This window comes from Clupea harengus, chromosome 25, assembly GCF_900700415.2.
Source record: "Clupea harengus chromosome 25, Ch_v2.0.2, whole genome shotgun sequence".
NCBI lineage: Eukaryota > Metazoa > Chordata > Actinopteri > Clupeiformes > Clupeidae > Clupea > Clupea harengus.
Window position 1 is genome coordinate 7,338,397 of NC_045176.1, and position 22,165 is coordinate 7,360,561.

The following is a 22,165-nucleotide window of genomic DNA, read 5'->3' on the forward strand; positions in this document are numbered from 1 at the left end:
ACCCATCTAGCCAAGTCTATCATTGTCCGCCGCTGTAGTGTCCAATGAACGAATGCAGTGATGCAGAGAGGCTCAACCTCATGGATTACTGCTCAACGCAACAGATGGCACTCTCTTCCAATGGCACTATCCTATCCAAACACACACACACACACACACACACACACATACACATTCACATACACACACACATACACACACACACACACACAACGTAGTTACATACACACAATGAAGATTTATAAGAGTATTTTACCTTTTTCTTGGGCGGCATGCCGGCGAAGTCGGATTGCCTTCCGTCCCTCCACGACTGTAATTACTTAAGTAAATTCTGAGGTTTATTTTTTGACCGGAGTAAAAAGAGTGAGAGTCGAGGAGATTCTCAGGTCCGTTAAAAATCCTTTTGTGATTGACACAAGCCTGGTCGTCGATTTCTAAAACATCCCAAAGAAATTACGAGAAAATTGTGTTGGCTGTTTGTCCCAACTCCCAGACAGGACTGTCAACGACCGTGCACGGCTAGCTTCGAAGGCAAAGTAGTGACAGCATCAGCAACGGAACGCTCATACGACTGGTCATCACACACAGTCTGTATTATGTGTCGTTACCCCTCCTGAGACTTAGCGGAATTAAGGGCTTATTTCACTGTGCGGCATCTGTTGCTCGACACAGTCTCCTCTAACATGCCGTTAGTTCACCTAAACTGTTTAATGCCAAAACTTTTTTAAATTAATTTCGCAGCATAATGCTAAAACAAAACCTATGGGAGAATTGCAGAGCGAAACTGCCCACGTTGCCATGTTTCGACCGATATGTTCGATTCGCTGTGGGGCAGCGGGCAATCACGCTGTAACTTGCTGTAGGATGATTATTGATTTGCAAGTGGTATGTTATGTCAGATTGCTTTTTGAACAGTTTTCTTTTCATGACATTGTAACATGCATTTCATAGCACGGAAGGGAAACAAGGAAAAACATACAATAATACACAAACAAAGTGTTAAGTACATACTCAATGCTGAATGCAATATTAATGTAACCACTGTAGCTAAATATGAAGGATTTCCCCTCATGCCACTGTCACGCAGTTCTTCAGGGACCAGACAACACTGAGGCTATGGGACATACCCTGAGGTCTCTTGAGGCTACAGGCTGTGTACCAAACCAATCAGATAATATGTCATTAAAAGTGAATGTTTGTTTTTTGTGCATATGCGTCTGTGTGTGTGTCTATGAATGAGAGTGAGCAACACTCTGGTAGATGTTGGCTTGATAGTTTACAGTGATACATTCTTAAGTTTGACTGATCTGGACCCTCCATTCACATGCATTTGATCATGCTTGAGGAGCTCTCGCGTCACTGTTCAGCGTGTCAGGGGACAGCAGATGCACGAGGGGGAAAAGAGTGTATTTCTGTCAGCACTGAAAACTTTCACAAGCCCCTCTGTTGTTGGTGCAGAGGGGAAACTGATAGGGCTTCGTGTAGCTTACATAAGAGAGGGGGAGGGGTGGGTGGCAGCCATGGCTGGAGAGCATGGCGTCTGAACTCAGGCCAGACGGAAACATCTGGAGCACAAACCTTTACTCATCACTATTAATATCCTATTTGGACCAGACCACCACCACACTGGTGGACATCATCCCGCTATAAATGTCCCCACCATGATGAAAGAAGAATTTTTCTAAAAACAAATTCAAGCAGGCAAGCTTTCCCAGCAAGATTAACATAACTTCATTCTACATTATAGCTGTAGATAGAAGAACACAAATCGTCTTAAAATAGAGATGATGGCTGATAAAGAAATAGGGTTTGGTATTAGTAATATTGACGTGACTTTTCCAAATTTTACACCACACAAAGACAAACCATAAGTAAACAGGCAAAGCAACCATAGCAAATACACAAACAGCGTCAAAACTCTTCAAGATTATGTTGCTTTATGGAGGAGGACGCAATATATGTTTTTCGCAAACCTCCATGTAGGATTCTAATAGGTATGTATGATTCTGAGATTATACAAAAAAAAAAAATGGAATACTGCTGAATCTAGTAACAGTGGAATTGATTTAAGGACGTTAGGATGCTGTTAGCTGTCAGGCCAAACCCCCAGAGGCCATTTTTACAGTGAAGAAACGTCAAAAGACGGCTTCTGACTCCTCCCACTCTGATGAAGGTAAAGAATGCTCCACTCAGCTGTAGGGCGAGCACAGATGGACTGACACGCAGCACACGCAGACAATGCACAATTGACTCACACATGAACACAGCAGGTTAAAGGCAGTAAAAACAAACATCGCAAACATGCGCATACCACAGTGCGCATACACCAAAACACTCACACAAGCCCCTCGCCCCAAACATCACACACACAAGCACGCACGCACACACATACACACACACACATACACACACAAACACACACACATCTGTTTTTAAGCCTCTTATGCAGAGGCATGCACAAAGCCCTGCTCAGTGGCGAATGGTTGTGGGTGCAGGCAGGCAGGCAGGCAGGCAGGCAGGCAGGCAGGCAGGCAGGCAGGCAGGCAGGCAGGCAGGCAGGTAAGGCAGGCAAGCAACCACGCAGGCTGCAGGCGGAGCTCCTCTCCCCTCCGCTCTCCTCCTGCTCTCTCTCCTCAACCCTTCCCTACATTACAGCCCTCTGCTCTACACACAGGCCAGCTGGAAAAGAAACATCTGCCTGACCTTAAAAAACAAAACAAACAAAACAAAAAAACAAAAAACGTTCCAGAAAATAATACCAGCCCTCGCAGAGAAAAGCAGGAAAATTCTAGCATGGCTTATCCCCCTTGGACTGATTCTACTCTTTGAATCCTGTTCTCCTTTTATCCGACAGCATTTCATTTTTGATTTTGAAAGGTTGCACTTAGAAGGCGGTGGGGTTGGTCAGGCTGTTGACAAGGGCCTAACTTGAACAGAGTGGCAGGGCTTTATTCTTGCAGTACCTTGCTCTTGTGTTTTATGAGTCATGGCCATGACAGCCTGGAATCATCCAGGAAAGCTTAATTTTGCGGGTTTTGAGTAATCCGCACTCCCAGCAGTATGGGGATCAGTTATTCATGTGGCTGGACAGGAATGTGTACAGAAGTAGCACAGCGGGGTTTACAGCCTCTTGGGCTGCACATCTGTCGGAGTCCTCAAGGACAACAGGGGAGTGCCTTATCTGAAATTGGTTGGTTGTCTCCTGTCTGTGACATTTGTAAGACACTACGAGAGTCGACACTTTATATGTGGTGTGGGCCACAATGGTTGTGGTGCCCCGGACAACAAAGAGTTGCCACTCCTGCTTTCAGCGGAACTTCTGAAGTCACAAGGAGGGCACAGCACTCGAAAGTGTTCTTATTTCATGGGGGTCTGAGCAACTTCCTGACAGAACACAACGAACACAATGATGGGAGGGTGCAATCAATAGCAGGAAAGGCTGCTGAAAGAGACGGAAGTAACTTTCCCCAAAGCTCATTACTATAGATCTCCCATTAGGTTTTCAGAAAGACCTGAGGAGGTCAAAAAAGTTTGGAAACCCCAAAAGCAAATAAAAAACAATACAAAAAAAACCCACCCTTGTCAGACTGTGCTAAGCAACTCTCCCTTGTCAAATGATCGACCCTGGCTCTGAGTCCCCTCCCAGCTTGTGCCGGTACTCACCCAGGAGACGTTTTTGATCTTGGGGATGGATTTGGGCATGGTTGTGTGACGGAGCGTGAGGCCCCCCCTCTTCCGTCTCCCTTTGTCTCCCGCTCCTCTCCGCTCTCGGCCCCTTCACCTCCTACTCGCCCCCCAGGGCCATGGGGTCGGCCGTCCCCAGTGCGGTTCCTCTGGCGCTTCCAGGCCGGGTCAGCGGATCGACCCTCACATTCGCCTGCAGATCAGCAGCCCTGCATCCACTCACATCCGCTCAGCCTAGACGAGGGGGCCCAAGCGGCCGACCCCCGGCGCACGCAAAGCCAAACCGAGTCCACTCCTCGGCACGGGGTCACCAGTGGGAAGTGAAGGAGCGGAACGTTTCATCCTCCCCTCATTTTGCCCCCACTTAGTCCCATACCGCTTCCCTCTTTCTCTCTGCGGACTGATAATGCACTCAAACCCTGCATGAGAACGCAACCCAACATCTGGCTCATGCCCCTCCCCCCACTCTGCTGGAGGCTGGCACCAAGGAATGGCCAATCCTGCCCCACTCAACAGCTGCAGGAAGAGCTTTAAATGAGAGAGAGAGAGTAAGAGAGAGAGGGAGAGAGAGAGAGAGAGGCTGGAGAGAGAGAGGGAGGAGGGTATGATCCTGTATAGATTGGCAGACCAAGCCTCTTTTTTTGACCGGCTTGTGAGCATCCATCATACATCTATGAAACATGGCATGTCTTTAAGGTAATGAAGCACAATGAAATGAAACTGCTGAGAACGGTACAAAATGTTTGCTCTTTCGTGTATAGCGACATATTAGGAGCTGGCCAGGGAATTGATTACTATCTTTTAGATGAACAATTGATTACATCTATGACTCTGAAAATGGTACCAAATGTTGAGATATACTGTAGATTCAGGCCATATTCCAGAACAATTTCATCAGATTCTTTGCAACACGACTTACAAAATGACTTGTCAAAACATCACGTTTCCTCAAGACCTCAACTTTCTGTCATTATCTGGAGATAACAAAATGTTGAGATATTATCATGAGATAATTAATTAAATATCTCGGGGAAATTATACATTGTTCTGTTTTTTTGAGTGATAATGAATGAATAGGCCAGTGTGTCCATTCTAAGAAGACAGCTAGCAAAGTTTCAGCTCTATCGACGTGGCTGTCAGTGTGAGCTTGTCCATTGCTGATCAGCGATACCAAGGCCCTGCATGGGAGATTTCTGATGAGCCTGTGATGATGTAGCGTGTTGGGGGTGGGCTAATGGAACTTCCAGGCAGGAGACTGTTGCGTAGCCTCCCAGCATGCATCGGGTGCTGTGTTGTGGTGTTGTTAGTGCTGAAGTGGTCAGGTGGTGCATTATGGGGGTATTATTGTAGCAGAATGATTTGCAAATGTGTGGGGAGAGTTGTGTAACTGATCTCTTTTTTGATACTGATACTTTTACAGTATACAGATATATAAGAGCAGCAACTAATTAGCAGTCCTCCATCGTTGAGACGGATGCAACTGAAACCTTCACAGTATAAAGTCACTGCAATACTACTTATGACAACTACTACAAAAACATGAACATGTACTTACACCATACAGGGTTTTTTTAACAAATGCTTGAGAAAAGTGATACAAAAATGGCCGCTTCGGCTTGCCATACCTAAGCTCAGGGTAAACAAATACAGACAGACAAATCTCCACGTGCATTGCCAGATTTGCCACAGCAGAAGTGCAGCTAACATCACGTGTAAACAGCAGCCAATTGAGTTGTGACTGATGACTTATCTGTATTTCATCTCCTGGACCAATATACTTTGACCTTTCAGCCATTAGTATCTATGCAGGCAAATCTCAATATTGCATATCTCATTCATTACACATTGAGAGATCTGGTTACGCACACACAGATTCTGAAAACACATTTGCAGATATATCTACAGAATTCAAAATCTCAGTACGCATTTAGAAATTCTTTTACTCATTTACACATCTATTTAGGCATACACATATTGAGAAACAGTTACACAACTCTCCACACACATTTGCAATAATTCTGCCACAATAATACCCCCATTGTATCCCTTGTGTATCCCTTTTGTGTCTAGTCGAAGTGTGTGTGTAATTGTTTATCATTTCGCCTGCGTGTTATGCTGTTTAATGCCGATGGTAGTCTCTCATGTTGGTTGTGTGTTAACCGTCCACTGTTTCTATGTCCATCAGTGTGAATGGTGACCTTCCCTCCTGTTGGGCCATTTAGCGTGTTACCGTATAAAAGGTTTCCAGTCAAATCGAAAGCAATGCTGCCAAAAATGCTACAATATACACCTGAAATAAAACAATGCAAGCCCTATAAACCCCTGTGGATGTTTTTTTATTGTTTTCTTCCACAAAGGTAAAAGCCTGGTCACCTGCATGGCTTGTGGTAATTGACTGGGTCAACATGAACTTAAATGCATAGTGTTTTTTTTTTTTAGATATTGAATTAATTATGTCGTTATCTCAAGACCATAACTTAAATGAGTTAAGATTTCGAGAAAATGGGCGCGCGCATTAAATGTTAATGTATGGTACGTTAGGGCTTTTGTATTTTCACGTTTAAACCACAAAATAATAACAAAGTGATCTGATGAAAAAAGGTGGCAGAGTGAATGATGTCAGATGACCTACTTGTAAAGTGTAATTGTCTCGTCACAAGACCTGATAACAACTTCAACTCTCTGTAACACCCACCATGACAAATGAGCTGAGGCAGCAAAACAGACAGGGTCATAATCCAACCAATGGCCAAATGTCAGCTAGAACCAATGAGGAAGTCCAATGAGGAAGTCCAGTACCAGTAAGTGAATAGGAGCGGAGAGGTCAAAGGACAACGGAACCCTGTCACACACACACCTGTGCAGAAAAACAGCAGGCTGGAGCCAATGAAGCAAACATACCTGTAGAGGCGCATTGCAAAAAAAATGTAGATGTGCAAATCAATCCCATCCCCCCATAACACACACACACACACACACGCACGCACGCACGCACGCACACTTTTACGCATGCACACACACCAGAGCTACACACACACACACACACACACACACACACACACACGCAGAGCTACACACACGCACAGCTACACACACACACACACAGCTACACACACACACACACACACACACACACACACACACACACGCACACACGCACACACACACACACACACACACACACACACACACACAGTCTTATAGATTATTCTGGTGTATTCTTGAATGTCTTAACAGAGGGCATTTAGTGCACTAGCTGTGGGAGAGAGGGAGGGGTAGGGGAAGGGCGCTGTGGGTGCAGATGAATGCATTAGCCATGAGAGATGTGCAGTGCTCTGTGTCGCCGGCTCTCTAGTCATTTGCATGAGCTGTATTATGCTAATTGAACAGGACTGTATGTAAATACATGCGCACAGAGACCCCAGGCACTCACTTACAGGTCGGCGTCCAGGAAACCTGTTGAACCCCTGGCATGTGTGGACGGAGGCGCTCAAGGACACGTCTACTTACAACTCACATTGGCTCCCAGCGCTCTCCCGTGTTTGCATGTGTATCTGTCACTGTCTCAGCTGTGACATGCTCACGCCGTGAGAGCTCGATTCAGAGACGGGCTGGATGCCTCACACCGTGACCCTGATCTTGTGTTTACAGTGGCAGACTTCAGCAGGACGTCCGTGGCAGATGAGTCATGCACTGTTCTTTTTAGAATGCACCGGATGCAGCAGGAAAACATAGCAGGAATATGATATGCCTCCATCCACCTGCTACACCAGGGACAGGGCTCAAGGGGGACCATCGGGGGACATTTAAGGAGGTCCTACATATGTGACGCATAGATGCACAGAGAAAAAGTCAAAAGAGCCAAGTGGAATGTTTTCTAGTTGACATGGTAACACAGGTACCTTCTCTTCAATACAGGAGCAGTTGTAGATTGAGGTGCAAACCCTCGGCTATTTTTCACTGTACAGTGGAATTAGTCAGCAAGTGAGCTGTTGCCACTGCAGATAACCTGGTTGGGTGACATTCATTTCTGCTGATGAACAACATCTGGAGTCTTTCAGTTTCACTGCCACAACATGGCTTTTACAAAGCCGTCCAAATTTTTTTTTTTTAAAACACTGCCGATGATACACACGCTTGTGTGAGAGGAGAACCGGCAATGAGGAAAGCTATCTGTTTTAAGCAGAGGTAAAAACAGAGGTGGCAGAGGAGAGAAAGCTGGAGGAGTGGAAGAGCAGATCCATCATGACCCCACAAACAACTGTTACACCACTTAACAACTTAAGTAGATTCAAGAAATAAAGATGGCTGTCCTGTCGGTGACTGTCCTATGCCAGAGGCCACGCCAAAGATTTTTATAACTGGAGAGCCAAGGTTACAGTGACCAAGTCGTATTCTACACATGCAAAACATTAAAATGCAAAACGCCATAAAAACACCTCTCGACGCAAACATATGGCCACATCATAGCATCTGTTGCCTGGTGCATTGAGAAAGTCACATAACATGTCTCTTGTCCCCTTTCATTCTTAGAACTGTTGCTTGGTCCAGTCCCACACCACCACCCCACACACACACACACACTTCCCCCTTTACCGGTGTCATTTCCTCGACATTCTGCATTAAAAGCCTTCAGTGATACTCACATAGGTGGACTGTACTCTCCGCCAGTGTCCCAAACCACAGCAATACATCAAGAGGACAACCAGGGGGGGTCGAGTCCAGAGCACAGCCAAGGAGAGGCGCTGAGGGAGGGAGCGGCGGGGGCGTCTTCAACCTGGCCCGGCCATCCCCTCACCATCCCCTCACCATCCCCTCACCACGGCCAGTCCAGCGCCCCGCAGCTTGCCGCGGCAGCCTGTAGAATCACTCCGTGCAGACCGAGAGCCTCGCCACAGGTCTGGCGCTCGGACGAGTTTGCGGATGTTCTGAGCCCTCTAAGAACGCCATGGAGAGAAACGAAACAAAGCTTCTTTTTTTTTTTTTTTCGTGTGGAGGGGCTTAAAAAATCATCAAAGATCAGCTGCTGTCGTCTCCCACACACCCCCTCCAAAAGAATTAAACAGATCCAGGGGCTATGCTTCCAGCGCACTCACTCTGGTGCCTCCAGGTGTGCGATTGATTCCCTCATCCTTGCAGGGGTGCACTTCACCTCCTCCTCGCCTCCTTGCTTTTTATTTATTTACTGCTCCCCCCCCCAGCACCTCCCGCGCCACCACCAGCTCCCCCTACCACCAGCTGCCCCCCACTCCCCACTCCCCCACGCTCAGCAACGAGCCCTGAATGTGGGATTGATACACAGCACAAATGTCATTTTCTTCCTTCTCCTGCACTCCTTCCTGCGTCAGCGTTCTCTCTCTCTCTTTTTTTTAACCCCCTCGTGCAGCGTCCAATCAGAGCGCGGCGTGCCAGCCGCGTCTGCGAGTACATTCCCTGTCTCCAGTGCACACCAGGCAGAAGGCTGGCTCCAGCCTCACTGGCTCAGTCAGTCGCTCAGTCGCTCAGTCGCTCGCTCGCTCGCTGTGTGCACCGCTTCTGTCTCGACTACCTCTCCCCCGAGCTCCTCCCTGTCTGTTGATCCTCCTCCTCTCTCTCTCCCCCCCTCCCTCTCTCTCTCCCTCCCTCTTCCCCCCCCCTCTCTCACCACCCCATCTTAAAGGGGTTTTGATCCATGACTCCCCCCCCCCCCCCCCCCCATCGCTCCTTGAGAGTGAGTGCTGCTCTGTCACAGGCACTCCTCATTACCTGAGTCACGGCTGTCTCTTCTGTGCTGGAGGAGTAGTGGGGAGGGGAAAGGGGGTGGTGATGGTGATGGCAGGGTAGTGGCTGCGCCTCCCTCCCGTATGCCTGCTTGCTCTCTCCCTCTCTCTCTCTCTCTCTCTCTCTCCTTCTATCTCTCTCTCTCTCTCTCTCCCTCTCTCTCTCTCTCCCTCTCTCTCTCTCCTTCTATCTCTCTCTCCCTCTCTCTCTCTCTCTCCTTCTCTCTCTCTCTCTCCTTCTATCTCTCTCTCTCTCCCTCTCCCTCTTGCCTGTTGTTCTGCATGCGAGGGCAGGTAAGGAGACGCTAGCGCAAGAGATACACGGCCAGAATTCAAATACGCCGCTGGTCTAACCAGATTACAATTCTGCCTCTCCCCCTCTTACAAATCCTCTCTCACTCTCTCTCTCTCTCTCTCTCTCACACACACACACACACACACACACACACACACACACACACACACACACACACACACACACACACACACACACACACACACAGAGCCTCAGGCATGGACATATACAGACATACATGTCAAACACAGATCAATCCCCTCCCACACACACACATCAGCAGACATCTCTCCATCACTCCATCCATCCATCTGTCTCTATCATCAGTCTATACTCTTTTCTTCTGTTATCTATCAGACTGCCTGCATGTGTGTCCTTTCGGTCTCTCTTGTGATTGCCTCCTGGTGTTGGGGCAAAAGATAGCATGTAAAATTACATTTGCAGTGGCTGCTCTATATGCTGATTCTGATGATAAATCTGAATGAATTTAGGTTATGCCCTGAGGGTTGCGACACACTTTGAAGTAGGCAGTGTTTCCGAGTAAACACAGTCTAACACCCTCTGCATGTCTCCTGACCTTCATGTATAATATATCAAACTAATTAAGGTTGAAAAAAAAAATAAAAACATTTCATTTGAATATGGTCAAAGACAAAAGAAATTCACATAAGAACAATGGGTCACTTTCCGATGATTTCACTTGAGCATTAAAATTGAGCAAGTCTGTTGCTTTGGTTTGCTTATTGTTTCTCATTTTTAATTACTGAACATAGATAGATAACCCACCACAGAGAGGACTGTGATATATATCATTTTCAGGGAAGGATTTATTTTCTCTGTGAATTTTTGGCAGCTCTGTTGACGTGCCTATTATGTGGGCTTGGGCAATGCATCACACAACAAACCTACCGGGGGGCATAACTCTGACTGGATGTGCCCTGCTGTCGGACGACTGGAGATAGCGCACAAACATCCATCTGAATCCAACTGCTTGTATCTCGCACTCAAGAAGCTCCAAGGTCACATTCACATGAATAATGCACACAGATGTAGTACAAAGAGGGACAAAAAGCTGCTGCTGCCGTCTCAGAACAATATTATGCTGCAGATGGCACCCCAATCACTAGCTATTCATCACTTCTAGAATATTCATCTCTGTATTGTAACACCAACACTGTTGATAAGTCTGCATGACATGCTGCGCAATTGTGGCTTATGCTGGCAGACCAACACTTCTTGATCAGTGTTGGTTGTGTGTTGAAGTCCTGACAAACTAGAGGTCATATGCTGGTCTCTGCTGGTTGGGCTGGCCAAGCCCTGGCAGTGGTTGACTCTTGAATGGTTCCGGACCAGAACTACAGTGGATCCAGAACCAGGGGAGACATTGCTGCATTTGGACCAGCAACAGACAGCATGCGCTATAAGAACTCAAAACCAGTAACGGTTCAGTACTATTGTTGGTTCAATGGTTCATGATGATTGCACTGGCTGCCTCATGCGTTCAACTAACCAGATTACCCATAATTAAATGATGGCATATGGAGGGACCACATGCGTTTTTTTGTGTGGACAAAACACTTTCTACAAAATGCCTCTATGCCCACAGTAAAGATGTCATTTTGAAGGAGGGACAAAAGACAGTAATCCTCTACATCAAGCACATTATTTATCTTATGTCCTTGTTTTGGGATTTCTTAAACTCTATTTACAAAAGTGAAACGGTTGTTGGGTTGGAAAATGCATACAAGAACAAACATGGCTGAATAAAACAAGCAAGCAAGGCTAAATACATGTGAACATCGCAATAGACTCAAGCAACGGAAACTGAATCTGAACCAAAAATATAAAATTCAGCCTTCGTTCTACTGTAATTTGTACCTGCTCTTTTTTGTTGATGTAATGTTCCATAGCAGTTCCCCACAAAAAAAAAAATTGCACTAAATGTGTGCACACAAACAAAAATGTAAACATAACCTTGGAAGAAAAACAGGCCTAAGGCTGCAATCAAACGTGTATAAGTATCTTCAAAATATTCCAGGTTCACTATACATACTGTATATTATAAATATGTAAAACACAAATATGTATCTCAAATGACCAAAAACGACAAAATATTCATATATAAATGCATAAGCTCTAAGTGATTTTGGCCAGTATGAAGTAACTGAATCAACTCACTTAAAGTGACATTGTCTAGCTATTTTTTTACACACACCTCTCCAGTCAACTGGACTGTATATCACATGGTCACCCAAGACAGCCTTGTTCTTGTTATTCTTACCTAGCTAGCTAGTCTGACAACTGAATGGTTGGCACATTTTTTAAGTTGTTCATTATGGACCCCAGCTCTCCCTAATAATCTATTTTAGTAATGGCTGTTAGAGTGTAAAGACAGCTAACTAGTATTCTCAAAACATTTTACTCAAAGCAACCTTACCATGGAACTCTATAATATTTACATTTATATGACTTCAATGCAAAACACATGAGGTATTCTACTCATCAATATATAGCATATTGTATAATACACCACCAGTTTTACTATAAATTCATCCCTTGGTTTTCTCTCTTACGGCTATCTCTGTACCGGTTAATGACACATGTATACAGTCCTCAGAACATGCTTGTCCTGTTAAAGACCTTAAGCTTGGTCATAAAGATGAAATACACGTACGTTAGGCACACAAGTAGGTTCTTCATGATATACAGGAGGGGTGTCACATGGCCAAACACAGCAACCAAGCATATCCTGATGACCAAGAAGGGCAGGTCTTGCAGGACAACCGCTAAAAATGGCAGAAGTGGGCTATTTGGTGTGGCAACCACCCGCAGTGTGGAGAGATAGGCCAGTATATAGACCGGAAAGATCCAGTTTGAGTAGTACACAGAGGATACTTCTGCCACCCGGACCATCTCCGTAGTGTCCATCCAGAAGATGAAGCTCTCCACAAACGCCTCCACTCTCGGGTCTCTGATCCACAAGGCACGCAGGCGTCCCGAGGGATAGCGAGAGGAGGAGTAGAGGTAAGCGCTCCTAGAGGCCCGCCTGCTGTAGCCTTCTGCGTCCCTCCAGCGGTTCCCCAAGGACCCATTCCCCGACTCTGCCTGGTGCACGGAGCCGTTTTGGCCTCGCTCGGGGCTGAGCTGGGACGACACGGTGGCAACCTGCTCCAGGTGTGTGAGGACCGGTGCGGGCAGCTCAAAGTCAGGCTCCAGACCCTCAGCTTCCAGTCAACAGGAGACGTGAAATGAATCACAGCAATACAAATGAGCTTCAGAAGTTTTAAACAATGTCAATTGTAAGGACATAAATTGATGTATGTAGTGAATGACGATAGGATCGAAAGTCTCATTACCTTGTCCAGTGAGGCGAAAAGGCCGGATTCTTTCCACAATGTCCACAATGATCAGTGCAATGAGTACCAAGGACACAGCAAGCTCTGTGAGACGATCTAATCGGTGGCCACCATCAACTTGCACCTTTGAGGATTGAAAAAAGAAGAGAGGACATGATTTCCCAGTCCAACACAAATGCTTTTACAACTACTAAGATGAGAGTTCTCACTCAGTACCTGTACAGCACCACTTGATATGAAAACACAAATGAGTATGACAAAGTCTAGTTTGGTTTTTATGATCAAAGTAATAAAACTTTAGTCACATTAGGCTTGACATTCCACAGCTCTTTACGCACCGCTTACAGGTTAATGGAAAACCTGTTGTTTTCACTGTGAGTTACTGAATACCTCAGCTCTGATATTTGGACTCGCTCTGGGCATTTTGTGCCAGCAATACTGTTATATTTGTACATAAATTACATCATTTAAATATATTAATTTGTTACAACCCTTTCTTCTCATAACATGTTATCTGTACCTTGGCGCTAGCGAGGAGAATGCCAAAGCATGGCAATGGACACACAATCACATAAGCCAGTGTTATTGGCCTCCTGAAAAAGAGCACATGTTTCATGTTTTTTTTTGTTTTGTTTTCATATATCACATTTTATAATCTCTCAAGACAGTTACTGAACATCTGCCTTCCAAAAGTTTACATATCAGATGGAGCCCATGACACAGCTGGTTGAACAGCCATGGTTTTAATGAGGATGATCCTTCTTGGCATTTCAACTAATATCTTTCATAAGCACAAACCAAAACTGGGAATTTACTAGGTACAATGTAAATGCGCTACGCCTGGTGGCTTCTTGTAGGTTACTGAAATCATCCTTCAAATATAGCCCATATTTCCATATTTTTAAGAAGTAAAGAGAAGGTGGCAACAATTCTGCTCACCCAGGTCTACAGGTTTCCAATGGTTTCTAAAAACTTGGTTTGCCTTCAAGCTAATTTCCATACCACACTCACCAAGATGTTATTTCAGAGATGAATCTCTTGGACGTCAGAATTAAGTACTTCAGAGGCACCCACACAAGTAAGGACACAGTAGTCACATAGGCAATTGAGGCAGCCACCACCAGCCAATATGCGGTTAGGTCGCCCCCCCGGACGTGGCGCATCAGAGATGCAAAGCGCTCCATGATTATGAACAAAGGCACACATAGACAGGCGAACTGGAGAACCTCGTAAAGGACAACTTTGACCGTTTTCCCAGACAGCATCCTGACAGACGTCGAGGGGCTTCAAGATGTGGAGAGCAACAAAGCGGAGCACAGCCTCAGTCACAGACGCCGTCTTAACACGGTTCAGCACGTCCTGGTCTGGAGTGGACTCTGGACACCTGCTCTGCTAACAAGGGCACTCGCTGTATACTTTTATTGCTCCATCAATGCGCTCGTCACGCCACTCTTTATGAGAACTTTAAGTCCGTTTCAGTATTTTGCACAGTCTCGAGTACTTTTTTTGCGCTGATGGCTGGTATTGCCCTGTTGTTATTGCAGTTCGAAAAAATATAAACTAAGTGCAACTAGCGTAGTAAAGATAACTTTTGTGCAGCTTAGTCAAGTCAAGCGATCAGATTAAAAATGCTGTGTGCACGGGCATTACAGAAGTCGGTTGGTTATAATTTACCGTCTCATCTCCATCTAGTGGCAGGAAAAAAATACACGAGTAGCTTTTACTGGTCAACTGTTCTGCTGGAGTCCTACACCTAAAAAACAACAACCCCATATTATATTAGCTTTGATTTAATATTTTGTTTCTTCATGTGGTTTCACTAGATAATAATTCAACAGACACCATAAGATTTCGATGATGTTAAATTATTCCCTTTCCACCTGAAAGTAAGCTTTGACTATAATATGAAACTAATCAGCTGTTTGGTACCAAAACACATTGTGGCAAAAACAATGAGCAATATCAAGACAAAATAACACGTTATGTACATTGGCCTAGTTTTATTGTGAATACTAATCATAGTTAAGATGATTAAAATTGTACATACAAACAGCTGGCTACATTGGAACATAACTGCAGAACTGACACAAGAACCCCCCTTTTTTCTTTTGAGTCAAAACATAAAAACAAAGTCACGTTTCCCTGTGGACAAAGTTTAGATCTGGGACATCGACCTCCCAACACCATGTGCAAAAAAGGAGTGCTTATTTAAGACTGGCTTGTGGTCCCAGGGTAGACAGTTTTCCAAAAACATGTTTTATATCTTACACACTTCATCTTAGGGGGGGGGGACAAAAGCAGGAGGGCCACTCTAGGTAAGAGAAAACCATCGGAGGAAACCCCGTGAGAAGATCAGAGAGCACCACTCTATCCCCACTCAGATTACAGCAAGCCCATTTAGACAACAACCTGATCTGATAATCCAGCACAAGAGAAACTGGCCTGGGAGTATGCAGAGGGGCCATCCGTCTTTCCAGTAAATTAAAAGATGGCCATCTTCATATCATGTCTTCAAAAGAATAAGCAGTCAGTCAGTCAGTCAGTCAGTCAGTCAGTCAGTCAATCAATCAATCAATCAACTCAAATCGAGAGATCAACCCATCGCTTGAAATGCTTAAAAGGAGTGCATCTTCAGTAGAGTTTTAAACTTAGCTTTGCTTGAGATCGGCGGATTTTCTGTGGATTTTCAGTATTCAGTCAGGGGTGTGTGGTCTTTAGTGTTGAAACTGAAACATTCTGAGATGTCAGGGTAAAACCAAAAGTGCATGGACATACAGTAATAAATCGTTACCTGGCGTGCAGTGTGGCACTCCGGGTCTCAGAGCAGGCAGCCGTTCTGAATCTACAGAATCAATCTAAAATGGGAGTCCCAAGCCTCTTAAATATACATCAGGTAGAATATTTCTGTCCTTTTGTGTTTCCTCTTCTTCACACGCATGTGCATTAAAAATAGTAATAACAACAATCAAAAAATATATAAATTAAAAGTCACGCTACAAAATAATGCATGGTAACACTGAGCAAATCAGACACCTAAAGACATCTGGGGAGGTTGACCATAACACCCAGCTAGGACCTGTAGCTGTGTGTGTGTGTGTGTGTGTGTGTGTGTGTGTGTGTGTGTGTGTGTGTTCTTCTCCTCCCACAGGTCCTCAGAGGCAGCGTACGTTATGAGGACTTCAATGAGTTATGAGGACACTGAGGGAGGGGCCCCTGCTGTCCAATCAGGGAGCTGCAATGACAAAACACGATGCTACGGCGACCAGTGCAGGCAGACGGTACTGTGGTACTGTATGTACAAAAGTATGCATGCTTCTTCCTTTTCCTTCCCCTGGCACTGTCCACTCAGGCTTCCTCCACGTGGATTCCAGTCTTTAGTGTTTCTAAAAATGATAGATGCGTCACATGAAATGACAATGTTCCGTCTTAAAAAAAAAAAGAAAAAAAAAGAAACTCGTTGCCTCTTCACCACTGACTGTCAACACAATCAGTGGTAAACACCTACATATTTGGACTGGGTGGGTGTGTCAATTTTGCAAGAGTGTGTACATATGTATGTGTACGTTGCAGTAAGAGTTAGTGTTTCTGTTCTGAAAGAATTTGTAAGTCAATTTATGTACATAATCGGGCCGGGGGAATCTGCATGACTGTATGTACGTGTGTGTGCGCATTTGCAGGATAGAAATTTGGAGAGGGGACTGGTTGGTCTCAGTCTGTGCCAGCCTCTATAGCAAGGCTTTGTCAGCCGGGTAAGGGGCCTGCTGGCCGTCAGAAGGGGCTTGAAGGCTCTGGGCGTAGCTAGGGGGCGGGCCCATTCCGGCTGGGACGCTGGAGGGGTTCTGATAGGGGGGAACGTCACCTGGAACCATGTTGCCTGGGTTAGGGCCATAGACGGCAGGCTGGGCCATGTACATGTGCACGTCACTGAAACAGAAAAACACACAAGGGAGATTGAAGAAGGCAACGCGGGTTATTCTCACAGAATTGACACTGTTTACATCACTGTTCTGAATATAAGATAAGAGATAAGATAAACTTTTATTAATCCCGTTAGGGAAATTCAGGTGTCATATACAATATGTCAATATACAGTTTTAAACTGCGCCAGTAGCATACAACAAATGTATACAAACATTTGTAATTAGTCTAAAATGTGGGTTAATAGTCTGTCAATCGGCATGTTGTTGAGAAAGAATGAAGAAAATGGAAAATAATAATAATTGAAAAATAACTTGTTAATTTGTTAAATAGTATCATAGTAAAATCACAGAACCCCTGATGCATTATGACACATAGTTGCTATGACTACGAAAAGTCACATCCAGTGACATTGTCAAAGTTCAAAATATTTAACTCAGAGCGACTTAGGTTCAGGTGACACTGAGTTTATCGTTTGTCAATAGTTGGAGAACAAAAAACAAACACTGCCGTTGATCCACAGACTACAAACCCACATTGGCTGCCTCAGTTCTGGTTAGGTGTGGTAAAACCTGGTGAGTACCTGGGGTTGGGCGGGCCTGGCATGGGACCTCCTGCTTGGTGCTGGGAGGGGTGCTGCTCCAGGGGCACACTGTAGCCCTGCACCGCATATGAACCTCCTGGCGTCTGGCCTGGGTACACCTGCTCACAGCAAGCAAAGCTCGGAAATGTAAAACCAGCTCAGTGTGGTCATCATCAATGGGCAATCACAAATTTATGTTGGACACAGTTCTTGCCAAATGAACATCCACCATCTTAAATAAAAGTCCACCAGTGTTAAATGACACTAATATTAAATCAATGGAATAGGGCCTCACACCTAACAGCAACCCTGGTGGTTAAGCACTAGGGACGCGACGGTACAATGGGCCCACGGTTCGGTATGCATCACATTTTTGGAACTAACGGGGCGGTTCCACGAACTTAGTTTCACTTTCGCTAACTTTGCGAGATTTGGTGGAAGTCTGCCCTCTCTGAGTGCTCATCTAGTTTCTTTGTTTTTTGGGTTTCTTTTTTAATCCGTCACAAATAGTTGTTGGAAGGCCACAGCGCAAGATTATTGTGTTTTCGCTAACGGGTGGACTCTCCTTGCCCCACCTGAGATAGGGCCGAGTGATGGCGACGTAAATGAGACATCAAGTAGCCAACAGTGGCAAAGCAATGCATGCAGACACTACTTTGTTTGATTACAGTCTTCTTACCCTCGTCATCATATTGAACTCTGAATCCAAAATGTTGCCACATAGTGGATTTGAAAGCGGCGCCTCTCCAAATTTGCTTCTCTCGGCTAGCATTCGCCATTGTCAAGTTGAGCTAATGTTGTTTTCTCCAGCTCCTATTTGCATACAGAGCGCTGATAGACTCCACAATGTACATCGTACAACGTGTGTGTAATCAGCAGCGCAGTAGGCAAGATTTGAAAATTCAACGAAATTGACAGGTGTACCGTAATACCGTGGTTCACATATGCATACTGAACCGTAGGGGGCGTACCGGTTGGACAATATTCCCGTGTAACGTTGCACCTCTATTAGGCACTGTATCTGTACCTGTTGGGAAGCATTAGCTGGCGGCTGCTGCATGTAGTACTGTTGGGTCTGGAGTTTAGCGTACATGGCGTACACTGGGTCCTCATTCATGAGCTTGGCATACATGGACAGCGCTTCCATCACCTTCACGTTCAGGTCAGACAGCTCGGAGTGCTTCCTGTAAAACACACCACAACACAGCTCACAGGGGATACTCTGGGTATCAATAGCACTTTGTACCGTCAATACAAGTGGAAATAAATGACAAATAGGAGTATGATTACAAATGCATAATTTCTGGGATTTCCGTGATTATTGTTTGGAGCAAATCATAATCTGAGAACTGAGAAGTTCCACACACAGCACCTGTCAATGTCCTCCAGTTTCTGATCACAGAGTGGCCCCATCTGGTTACAGGCACCTTACAAAGGAAAAAGAACACCGTTAGCATGTGCTGAACACACGTGCTATACAAATGCAGAGAGATGCACTCTGACACAAAAACAACATTATACAGGCCTAAATGAACTAGGGGAAATAAGGTTCCAACATCAACAGGAGCATTTGGCATTGATGACATGTTCTTATTGGACAAAAGCAATACTTTTATGAGCCTGGAGGCTTTTTATCCTACCCTCCAGCTGCAGAAGCTCCACAGGGTCCGACTGGTTATCTGTTGGGTCTGCACTCTGGATCATCTGCAACAACTGGTCCATCTTCTCCTGGAAAGCACAGTAGGAATAACGTGTGGGTCTTTCTTGTACACATTACTGATGTGGATATTTACACATTTAAAGCTGTGGCGGATGCGTTCCAATGGAAAATGGTGTTGATTAACTCAAATGGGAGTGACTAGCTTATAGTAACCATACTGTTTAGCTTAGCAAGCAACAGCCGGGATATTGTGTGTATTTGGTCATTATATTTTTGTATCCGTCCGAGAGAATGACCCCTCCCGTACCTGTTGGTTCTGCTATCATGAGAAGGGTCTCGCATGCTCTGAACAGAGAGAGACGTTATCTGGTGTTACATTAGAAGACGTAGACACGGTGGATAGTGTACAAGCACGGACCAGATAAGCAAACACCTTTTCTCCTTATTGTGTAATTGTTCTTTGACTTTAGTCATTTAATGAAAGAAAGCATTAGTAGCTACAAGACCCAAGAGTATAGAGCACACGTAACCTGACCATTGCACAACATGCAGCAAAGAGGTCATGGCTAAATAGAAGCAAGATTTTAATTTGTTTTGCAGTTGTATGGCTGTTACAAAGAAACAGACTCACTTTAGCTAAGTGCATTTACAGCATTTACTCAGCAGAGTATTCCAAAATATACTGAGAGAATACGGCGTGAGGAGAAAGAGGAGAGATGCACAGCGGCACAGACCTTCACCAACGTTAGCATTTAGCATTTAGCATGAAATGGCAATAAATACGTGCAGAAGCCTCAATAATTACACGTGTCAGTTAATTTGACGTGAAATTACAATTGCAGTCAACACAGTGAGACGAAATGCAGAGGCCAAATTAGGTTCAAGCTTGTTCTCAATTACAGAAGGTTCCCAGTACTGCAGAAGAAGGTGCAGGTGACCAAGCAGTACGGTTCCAAACAGTACCATCTTTGTACACACTAGAGGGTTTTTGTCTTAATTCTTTTAACTTTGTCTTACTCTTCCTATGTGGGTAGGTGGAGGGGACAGTTGGGGGGTTGGATCTGTGAAATATATTATGTAAAATGAATAGAATTATTTAATAATAAAAAATATTGTCTTAAAAAAGGACCAGCAGGTAATCCTCGGACCTGTGGGGAGCACAGATATGCATCAGTGTTAAGACTCTCCACGCTGCCAGCTGTTGTCTCACCTCATCAATGTAGACTGGTTCTGGCTCCGGTTCGATGGTCTCTACTTGGATGTCCTCGCTGAACTGGACCGTCTTCTTCTCAGTCTTCACTGAGATGGATAAAATGATAATTATGAAACCAAGCACGAAAACCTAATGGGGGGCTAGGCAGTTCAGGCGCCGTCCCAACTTATTAACTGAATGTATTCCCTAACATGACTCAACATCCTGTTCAGAGCCAAGACACTTAGAGCAAATTACTTAAGGGTGTGTCTGGGACAGGGAAAAGAACACAGAGAAGCTTCCATCCAGCAAGGAGGAGAACAGAGAGCTGCCACTCAACTCATTTCAGGCTCTGCCGTCAGGTCTGCGGTCACAAAGTTGGAGGGAAACAGGCCCACTCCCTGGTACGTCTCACCCTTCCACCAGTTGGGGTCACTGTGAGGAAAAGACGGCAGAGGGAGCTTCACACACGTGCACTGGTGCTCCTTACGGACACTTTTAAAATATAGGAGCGTTACACACCACAACTCAGACATATTTTCCTACCTTAAGTTTGTTTCAGTGGTTTACCAATAAAGAGACACGTGACAGAAATAATATGCACATGGCTTTCCTGTGTAAGTATTTCAGTGATCTCCGAACTGCGCGTTTGTTCAACTTTTCATGCACGTCAGACAACGCCTATGGGCATTTGCCTTTACTCTATGGGTGCCTCCCATAGCACAGGCACGCTAAACGTTCGGAAACAGAGTCTTTGTACAAAAATATGCAAGGGACCATTGCGAGAGGAGCACCTGTCATCCAGAATGGTGATGATCTCTCCAGATTTGAAGGTGAGCTCGTTGTCCTCGGCCGCCTCAAAGTCGTAGATGGCGCGCACCTTGCGTCCCTCGGGCTTGTTGGTGGCGAGCAGGCTGCTGGCGCTGGGGTAGAGGCCGGAGAGGGACGTCTGAGGGTGCAGCCTCTGCTCCTTCAGAGAAAGCTCAATGGCTGAGTGAGGGAGGGAGAGGGGTAGCGGGAGGGGGACTTATTAGAATGATCTATGGCTTATTTCACACAAATAAACAGATTGGACCAAATACAAATAAAAAAAGGAGTTGAATACGACTATTCAAAGTTGTTACTTGATGATACTGATTTATGGATTGCCACTGTACTCAACAGTCCTGAGCCATATAATTATGGTATAGGCCATGAATAAGCAGCACTGAAATATTGGATCAACAACGAGCCAGTTTGTCGGTCACTGCTACCACGTTTTTTTCATGACTTCATCCCCTGTAACTTCCTGATTGATTTGGTACAGAATGTTTGTATGCAGTGTTTACCTTTAGCAAGGTCGTCCTCTTCTTTTCTGTTTGTTGTGGTGGAAGGATCTTTGGCCACTAATGCTGGGCTGGCTTTAGCTTGTTCAGCAGCCTTCATTAAAGAACCACACAAAATGCAAAGTATAATTTTAGTATGATAGGGGGTTTTAACAATTGCTAACCTCCCCACAATTATCTATGTGACAAAGAGCATTTCATTCCAGGTGTTACAAACTCACATCTAAGATGATTCAAGAGAGAACCACTCTGAATCCAAGAAGCCAAAAGCCCATTTTGGGAATGCATAAGCCCCTCCCTCACCTGTGACCCCACAGCAGGGAATGTAACGCCCTGCTCCCTCAAGTTTTTGATCATGGCTGACACCAGGCTGAGCTGAGGGTCGTTGCGGAA

General features: G+C 45.1%; 3 protein-coding genes across 10 annotated transcripts in view; all 3 read right to left on the bottom strand.

Moving 5' to 3' along the window:
• cacnb2b (calcium channel, voltage-dependent, beta 2b) overlaps positions 1–8,904 on the bottom strand; it is a 28,828-nt gene extending 19,924 nt beyond the window's left edge. For 3 of the 8 annotated variants that reach the window (XM_031562930.2, XM_031562931.2, XM_031562929.2), the window contains exon 1: positions 8,331–8,904. In XM_031562930.2, the coding sequence (XP_031418790.1) occupies positions 8,331–8,378 (48 nt within the window). In that variant the 5' untranslated portion in view covers positions 8,379–8,904. Of the gene's footprint in view, positions 1–256; positions 1,051–8,330 lie in introns of those variants that run through there. The other 5 variants (XM_031562937.2, XM_031562936.2, XM_031562932.1 and 2 more) reach the window with 3 other exon arrangements.
• Positions 8,905–11,389: 2,485 nt separating this feature from the next.
• On the bottom strand, positions 11,390–14,980 carry tmem236 (transmembrane protein 236). Its single transcript, XM_012827894.3, has 4 exons — positions 14,106–14,980; positions 13,615–13,687; positions 13,095–13,218; positions 11,390–12,962 (listed from the first exon to the last, which is right to left on the bottom strand). Exons 1-4 carry the CDS (start codon positions 14,357–14,359, stop codon positions 12,352–12,354), a joined length of 1,062 nt encoding a protein of 353 aa, XP_012683348.2. The 5' UTR covers positions 14,360–14,980; the 3' UTR covers positions 11,390–12,351.
• A 99-nt stretch (positions 14,981–15,079) lies between these two features.
• stam (signal transducing adaptor molecule (SH3 domain and ITAM motif) 1) lies at positions 15,080–22,159 on the bottom strand. Its single transcript, XM_031563117.1, has 10 exons — positions 22,076–22,159; positions 21,776–21,866; positions 21,242–21,437; positions 20,788–20,882; positions 20,466–20,554; positions 19,236–19,323; positions 18,968–19,022; positions 18,623–18,779; positions 17,596–17,714; positions 15,080–17,018 (listed from the first exon to the last, which is right to left on the bottom strand). Exons 1-10 carry the CDS (start codon positions 22,127–22,129, stop codon positions 16,820–16,822), a joined length of 1,143 nt encoding a protein of 380 aa, XP_031418977.1. The 5' UTR covers positions 22,130–22,159; the 3' UTR covers positions 15,080–16,819.
• Positions 22,160–22,165: the final 6 nt, after the last annotated feature.